The following is an 8,946-nucleotide window of genomic DNA, read 5'->3' on the forward strand; positions in this document are numbered from 1 at the left end:
AATAGCTTAAAAAAATAATTTGTAACAAAGATGTGCTGAGCCTGTATAATGAATCTTTGAGTAAATAAAAAGTTTGGTATCACTTCATTAAATAAGAATAAGTAGTTTCCCAATTATATTTCCAATTTTCGTTCAAGTTCTCTCAGATTTCTATAAAATACTTGTTAAAGCGTATCTCACTACAATTGTGCTATTTTTCCCAGAATTTAGTTTTCCCGAACGCCATTTACCCGAACGTCAGTTCCCCGAATGACCCTTTTCCGCAAATTCCAGTTACCCGAATGACCCGTTTCCTCGAAAAGTAATGCATTACAAAAAAACTAGAATAATCTTCAGTAACAGCGTGGTTAACTAGAAAGAATAATAAGTAATTACAAGAAAGAGATATATTGTCATTCGTGATTAAACACGTATTGCCAAAGACGCCGAAGTTGGTGAAACTCGAATGAACTGCTAACTAAATAAAGAAGGGCGCATATCAGATGACCAGTCAATTCACCACCCAAAAATGAGTGAAGTTACGACATTTATGAGATCCAAAATCTTTTTGGGGAACTGGGCTATTCGGGGAACCAAGGTATTCCAATTGGGTACAATCTTCTCACATAGTTAGAAACAATGTGGTACGTATCGTGCCAGAAAAATTGAATCTTTTGATCGAGGTGAACCAGCCACGGGCTGAAAGCCTCGTTAATAAAGACAATAATAATGAATCTTTTGATTAGAATAATGCTGATGAAAATATGCTGGTCGACTTTTGTACGCTGAAGGTTTGTTGTACCTATGTAAAATGTAAGGGTACGTATGGCTTTGACAGTTAGTGATTCTATTGCAGGACTGGTAGCGATTGAGTATCTAAAAGATAAGAACTGTAAAATAGACCGAAAAAGACCACACAGGAACCAAAAATTTAAAAAAGAACAGGAACTAAGAAAAAATAAACAGGAACCAGATGAAAAAAAAATTATAGAACTCTTCAGAGAATTAGAACAATCGATTCTATAAGATATTTTGCATTTAAATAGAGACTAAGTTCTCGAAAATAGACTTGATATCTGCCCTGCTAGAAGGAATTTAACCAAAAACATCTAAATTACAAATTGGGACCTTCCTTAGCCGAGTGGTTAGAGTCCGCGGCTACAAAGCCATGCTGGAGGTGTCTGGGTTCGATTCCCGGTCGGTCCAGGATCTTTTCGTAATGGAAATTTCCTTGATTTCCCTGGACATAGAGTATCATCGTACTTGCCACACGATATACGAATGCAAAAATGGCAACTTTGGCAAAGAAAGCTCTCAGTTAATAACTGTGGAAGTGCTCATAAGAACACTACGCTGTGAAGCAGGGTATGTCCCAGTGAGGACGTTAATGCCAAGAAGAAGAAGAATCTAAATTACAAACTATGAAAAGAACTTTTTTAGAAAACCTAGATGGTAACAAAATAACTACTGAAAAGTGAAGTTAAATTTTTCCCTACGTCAAAACATGGGCCTACATTTACAGTTGTTTGAAATTGTTTAGATCATTTTCCATATTTTAGTGATTATACTATTTTATTATGGAACATATTCCGTTTGTATTTATCTAGTTGTTTAACCCTTTTGCATTTTTTTTATATCGCAAACAATAACCATCTGAGAGGTACATTTTAGTAGGACAGATCACAAACAATAAAACCGCACATAGACAGGCGAGATGTACAGCAATAACTTCACAAGGTACATATATCCGAAAAATCATTAGTAGATAAGCACCAATTTATAGCAGATTTGTTTTCTCCAATGTGTTTGAAAATATTGTAGTGGGGGACCCTATTTAAAAATTTTGTTATCATTGAATTTAGCATCAAAAAACAAAAATCACACTCTGTTATTAATAAAAAAATGAATAAAAATCGACATCAAACAATTTTTAATAAACAAGACAGAAAATTTCAACTTACCATACAGCTGGCTTCATGCAGTTTTCCTAGCTTGGGTCGGATGAATGGGGCTATTTGTTGCCAAAGGAATGTCTGAACCGGCACCGGCACCCCCAGGTCCTGTAGTCCTTCGTCCATTGGATTTGTGGTGTCACTGGTTGCAGCCATGTCGCTGTGCTGAACAGCACCCTAGTGGCGCTCGAAGCAACAGTTACGATTACGAATAGCTTCTTTAGCGATGGCAGAGGTTGAAGGGTGGATTGTGGAAAGCTTTACAGCGTCGAGATAAAAAAAGGAGTATACACTAGTAGGTGCTTGATGAATCTATGACAAAAGGTCGAGAGACAAAACGTCGAAAAGGCAGAAGGTCGAAAAACAAAAAGTTGAAAGGATAAAATGTCGAAGAAAAATACGATTTGACCTTTTGTCACTTAGATCCTTTGGCATTCAACTTTTTGTCCCTAAACCGTATTGAAAAATAAACCCATGCATTGGGTGGTGGGTTTGACATGACTTTGGAACATTTCAGAATTCAAAGATGTCCGTCACAATGGCTGACTTGTGCCTCTACTCACGCTTACATAGGCACAAAACTGAAGAAATAGTTGGCAAACGTTTCTGATCTTCTTATTTTAAGCTTTATGCTAGTGCACAAAGCCAAAATAAAAAGTACACTGTTGTTGGATCCTTTATTCGCGGGATTTGTGTCTTTGAAGTTTTAGTGAATACTTAAAAGATGGTCCAAACAGTTTCACCTTAAAAATACATAGTATTTTTAGGTGTATCTTCCTTCCTCTATCAAGCATTTTCCTTTACATGTATTACCACACTTTATAGATCCCTTTCCCTCAAATGCTGCACGTAATTTATGCAGATTAAAATGTAGGGTTAATTTTTGTGTTAAATAATTAAGCAGTATAGGCAATTCGTTGTTTGTTGATTGCACCTCAAATTTCACATCACTTGATACTGTCGAACTTTTGATTTCATGAACTTATTTAAACACTGACGTTTTAAATTGATGTATAAATTAAATATAATGTTGTCACATTTTTATTGTTCAATATATGCCCATTGGAGAGCGGCTTATTTTACGAAAGCTCTCAAAACCATAAATTCGTGTGCTCTTTTGAATTCAAATCTCATTAACAGGAAATTTTATAGTTGAATATTAAGGTTTAGAGGTGGCGCAAACGACTTAAATGTGAATTTTCAATTTATGAAACATGACGTTCAATGAGTTCTTCATATTTTTTTTGTTTTCTAACAAATTTTGAAGCTTTTAGTAAGGTTGTAGAACATCAAAATTGTCTTAAATCAAAACTAGTCTTAGTTATTTATACCATATAGTCATTTATCAATGATTGAACTAGAAAAGTCACAGGGATTCAAAATCATGAAGATTGAGCCGTCGCATGCCTACTTTGGGTGTTAAAACTTTGTGGTCCCATATTACGGGCTTCCCGGTGGCCATTCCGGTGCTCCAAGAGGACCAGAATAACCATCCATTCATCCTTTTGGCAAAATACATCCAAGTATAAAAAATTGTAAAGAATTTAGCACAACTCATTTGGTTTTTTGGGCATAAATCTTAGTAATTTCATCGAATTGTCCAGATTGGCCACCTTCCGGGACTCCTGGAACCGGTTCCGCATGGACCATACTGGACCGAATTTTTCAGGGGATGTGCGTCGGTAATTGGTTTATTATTACAGAAAAAAAATATGCCAAAATATCCATCAACTGAATAGTACCGATGTGAATTTCATATACAAAACTGCAATGGAAACATACTTTTCGGATGTTCCGGGTTACCGGAACCGGGTATGAATAACTAAGTGATTTGAACTGTGAATCTCTATTCACAGTTCACGTGAATACCTATTCAACAATATTAGGGACCGTCCATAAATGACGTAGCATTTTTTCACTGATTTTTTACACCCCCTCCCCCCTCGTAGCATTTCGTCACAAATGCTGATACCCCCCCTTGGAAAATACGTACCATATCAAGCAACCCCCCGCCCTACAATTTTTTTATTTGTTTTCCTTAGCAATTGGGCTAAAGCCAAAAATTGGAATTCAGAAGTTCAATACAGATTTTGATATATTTTTTGCTGACTGAACCGTAAGGATAATCAAACGAATTAATGTTTAAATTGCAGTAGCGCTCAAAAACAATTTGGAAAACAATTTAAATTAACTTTTTTCCTGTTTACATTTTTGGCTAAATTGTATTACTTTTGCTGCTGTTGCCATGAAAAAATAGTTTACATCTGAAAATATAGAAAAAAGGAAAAATTTTTGATTGGATTGATGAAGTGAACAGTACCGAGTTAGGGTACAATAGATTTTATAATATGTTGATAAGACATTTAGTTATACTAGAGGATTGTTTTTTAATTATTCGTTGTTAGGAAACAGATTTCAATGAAAATTTATTCGTCATTATTATCCAAATTCAAATCCATTTAGCAATCAGGTGCCAGATGTAGAAAAGATTACACATGTAATATTTGGAATGTTCAGAACATCTTATCGATTATTATTCAATTTATTCAACTTTATTAATATTTCAGCTTAATTTCATTATCGTTCCCATACTGAAATAATCTTACACAACCTATAACGAAACATTTATATATTAAATATAATATTTCTTCAAATTACCGAGTTATTGAGAAAATTGAACGATAGAACAATTTCGATAACATCAAGTTTTATTCAGGCTATTCCATCAAGAGCATTGATATATCAAAACGAATCGATGAGTTGATTGGGTGGAGATCTTCTGCAACATTGAGAGCATAATTCACGGAATGAATATCTTGCTTTAATGTAATATTTGCCAAAGCGAACATATGTTTTTTAAAGAAATAAGCTCTAACAGAAAATATGAATAAAACTGAAACAATGTTTTCCAAGTCATTAAAGCCTTGATTTTTGATTATTTATAAATTAGTTAATAATACCTGAATATAATGTTCACATAATTATTTAAAGCATTAAAAAAATCTGTTTGATTGCACTACAGAAAATAAAAAATTTCTTAGATTTTTTTCAATCTTGTCATATGAATGTTTTGAAGCTGAATCATCATTTTAGAACCCAACTTTTTAGATCAAAAAAAGAAAAAAGAATTTGATAAAAAAATAATTGTATGTAATTTTTTTCAGCTCCTCTCATTTTACCGACGTGATTCAAAATGCTACGTCCACTAGCTAGGACCCATCCCTCCCCCTCGTCACACATCGTCACAAATTCGTGAAGACCCCCCTCCCCCCTAAAAAGCTACGTCATTTATGGACGACCCCTTAGGACGGTTCAGATTACTTGTTTAGCTACGAAACTACAGGTTGTCAAAGTAAGAGTATGTAAAGGGACTTAGTTCAGATGTAGCAGGTTCCCGGTGGTCACAGTGACCAAATCCGGATCTCCGGAAGAGTTTCTGAAACCAGACATATGTGCCTTTAATTTGAGCCCAACGGAACTAAGTTCGGTCAACACACTGATTTTTTAGAGCTGTTTGAATTTTCGAGTCGAAAACGACCCTAAGTCACAATTTGTAACTATTTTTATGGAAGCTCCCCAAGGAGTTATTCAAAACTTTTGTTTCCGCAAAAACAAAATTTCTCACAAAAAAATAATTGTCAGAAAATTTTAAATTGTTAGGTTGTTTCAATCAAAAGTTATATTGATTTTAATTTTGAAATGGGTCGAAAAAGACCCAAGGTCCTTACTAAAGTTAAACAACTGTCATGTAATTGTGATATACATTACTGGTCAGGATAAGGTATGCACTGGCTGTTTTTCATAAAAAAAGGTGAAATTTGTAGGCCTGGATCTCATTTTTTAGTGTTTCGATCGACCTGAAGTTTTCATGGAAACATTGAAAAACATGTTTTTTTTCTAACAGAAAATTCAAAATATTTCAAACATAAACTTTTACGTTGTTGAAAATAGTCTATTCTGCGTTAATTGGCAAAAATTTTATTTGGATATATTTTGAAGGCAACTTGCTTGTCTCATATAATTGGATTTTAGGTTTGCAATTACTTAAAGGCATGTTTATGTTAAGCTGCGAATTTCCTACTGTGAAAATTTCATGCTATTTTCAAGCTGCGGTAAAAAAAACAGGTCGATCGAAACCCTAAAGGCTGAGATCCAACCTCCCAACCTGGCCTTTTTTTTTGTAAGGAAAAACGGCCAATGCGTACTATTTTGTCCAGTACTGTTATTGCCTCAATGGTGTACACGCTAACTTGAAGGTACCCATTAAATGAGTATCATGTACCCATTTTCATGACGATTATCAGAAAAAGAGTATTTTTCGATGACATTAAAAAGGGTATTTTAACCACATTATGGAGAAGCCTCTCTTGTAACAATAATGGGTAAATATTACACATGATAGTTGGACACAAGAAAAACCGCCATTTGTCGCCGCTAGGAAAAATTGTACATTTAAGTGAGAAAATTACGCGATTTATCGTCACAATGTTCTGGATATAACTTTCTTATAACTTCAAACATAAACTATACTTAAATTTTGGACGGAAGAATAGTGCAAGCCCTATTATATTAACACGTAAGTAACACCGTCGGAAACTTTATGCTAAGATCATGATTTTCACTAATTTATGGATTTTCTTGATGCAGATATTTACAAAACCTGAAGGATGCGGATGATAAAGACTGGATTATCAAAGGCAATACTGCACGCTGCGTCGATTCCCGATAAAATGGATTTCTACGAGGTTCGTTCCGGTTCTAGTATGGAGGCAAAGACGACTCTGATGGAGGGGAAGGAAATCAGCACCTTGATGGGCATTGACCAGCGTATAGGAACTTCCGCAAAGGAAAATGAACAATAATATTAATTCCATGGAATATGTTGAATAAATTTTGTTTATGTGAAGCCTAATCATTACGGTTTTACATTATTAAACATTTTCTTGAAGCCCTTACCTCAATATGCCGCATATGCGATGAAAAAAAGGTATTAATACTCATTTTTATATTGGAGACCACGAGTTAAAAATACCCATTATTTGAAGTTCACAGCCAATACTCTTTAATGAGTAAGTGGACTTTACTCTTTATATGAGTTAAGCCACTTTTCGTGATAATGGGTACATGATACCCACTTAATGGGTACTTTTAAGTTAGCGTGTATACATATGCCATAGAAAGTCGGTTAAATTACGTTATTCAACTTAAATTTGAGAATCTCGCATATATCATACAAGCAGCTTTGCGCTTGTTTTGAATGCATTTTAGAAAATCCCAGGATTTTGAAAATAAAAATCTCATAACCCGGGTTTTTTTTTTCAAATCCGGGAAACAAGACCCTCTAGTCACAACCAACGAAAGTTTTCAGCGAGATCGGTTGTGTTATTCTTTGAATTTATACTCTTGAAAATTCTGGATATGGCTTGAATTGGTATAATTAAAACCATATTTTAAAACAAAAATTGAGAGATTTCAAGGTGTTGGTAAAAATTTTCAAAACTGTCACGGAGCACTTGCCAAGGCTTCACGGAGCGCCAAGTGTTCCGCGGAACGCGATATGAAAACCGATGAGAGCATAAACCTTCTCGCTAGTGGTGATCAAACGAACAAATTTCCAGTTTGAATGTTTATCTGGTTCTTCATATTTATGCTTTCGAAGATTCAAGGTGTGGCTTCAATTCATCTTCTCCTTAAGAGCCGCTAAAAGTAAAAAAACATGTAATACACTGTGTAAAACGCGTAATGCGAAACATGTAGGTGATTGCTAATTATTAACAACACACTCATACAATCTCATCCTTCTTCATCCTCGGGCTTATTAATGAAGAAGGCATTTGAAAGTATTTCAGTTCAAATACCACAACTATAAAATATATGTTTAAAATATGACAATCAAAATTAAGATCAAAAGAGCCCCGTCTGATTGTACACGTCTTCTATATTCATTTACATTCGTCATCTTTTGGACCGTTATAACATTTTCTTCTCGAATACACCTTAATCTACACACTTCAGATTTTCAAAGCATTTCCTCCACTGCATCACTGCTAAGCATAACTCTCCGTTGCATTATCCATCCTTATTGCGTTTCTCGTCACATTATTCAGCACCCGTCAATATTAACAGCAATCAGCAAGGGATACATTTTCACACAGACCACTCCATATCGACCCGGAAAGCACCGCGGCAATGATTTTTCGTTTCCATCATTACACATTCCACCCACTGAAAGCTGTGTTACATGGCGGATAGCAAACGGAAGAAAATTTCAATATGTCGCCATCATGCTTTTTCCTCACATCACAGTAATTTGCCATTTTCACCTTATTTGCAGCACGAAAACTTTCAGTATCACGTACATTTAACGAAAAACTATATTCCGAGCTTCATTTCCGGTAAATTATTACAGAATTATATAACCAAATGCCATTTTTTTGGTTTTTATCTTAAATTTTCACTGAATCTTCACGCTACTCTGGCATCCATGATCGGTACTCCACCCGAATTTTCAATTGCACTTTTCGCCCTTTTAACTCACACAAAACCGACCGAAAGTAGTATCTATCGACAGTAAATTGCAAGCTTAAGCTTTTAATGCTATAATTACCTAGTATTCCACATTTAGAAAGATTTAATTTGCACTAAAACGACACAGAATGTGAAGCGACATTTTGTTACAAGCTCCCGAAGATGGTTACTGATTCCTTGACAGACTGTAAATGAGAAAAGGCCATGGAAAAATCTGATGAAAACTGGCGTCGTTTATCTTTCAGATTTCGGAATTTTCGCAGGGAACTTGCAACAAAGCCGAGTATGCGCACTGACTTCGGTTAAATTTGTTAGTAAACAAAGCCACGTGCATTCATTCATAAAACCGAACGAGCACATGGTCCACTCGGGTTGTTTACTACCGGTGTTGGTTCGTTAGATGATGGGAGGCTGGAGGACATTGCTAGGATACGAGTTTGTTTTGAAAATAGAGCAGTGCAGAACAAGGATTGTTGTCAGCATTTCC

The 8,946-nt window shown here is 35.2% G+C and overlaps 1 protein-coding gene across 2 annotated transcripts in view; it reads right to left on the reverse strand.

Moving 5' to 3' along the window:
* Positions 1 to 8,646, reverse strand: part of LOC5580226 (protein unc-80 homolog) — a 123,016-nt gene extending 114,370 nt beyond the window's left edge. For both annotated transcript variants that reach the window (XM_021852541.1, XM_021852543.1), the window contains exons 1-2: positions 8,539 to 8,646; positions 1,941 to 2,189 (exon numbers count right to left, since the gene is read on the reverse strand). In XM_021852541.1, coding sequence (XP_021708233.1) covers positions 1,941 to 2,087 — 147 coding nt within the window. In that variant the 5' untranslated portion in view covers positions 2,088 to 2,189; positions 8,539 to 8,646. The remainder of the gene's footprint in view (positions 1 to 1,940; positions 2,190 to 8,538) is intronic.
* Positions 8,647 to 8,946: the final 300 nt, after the last annotated feature.

The sequence above is a fragment of the Aedes aegypti genome, chromosome 1 (assembly GCF_002204515.2).
Source record: "Aedes aegypti strain LVP_AGWG chromosome 1, AaegL5.0 Primary Assembly, whole genome shotgun sequence".
In the NCBI taxonomy this organism is placed as follows: Eukaryota; Metazoa; Arthropoda; class Insecta; order Diptera; family Culicidae; genus Aedes; species Aedes aegypti.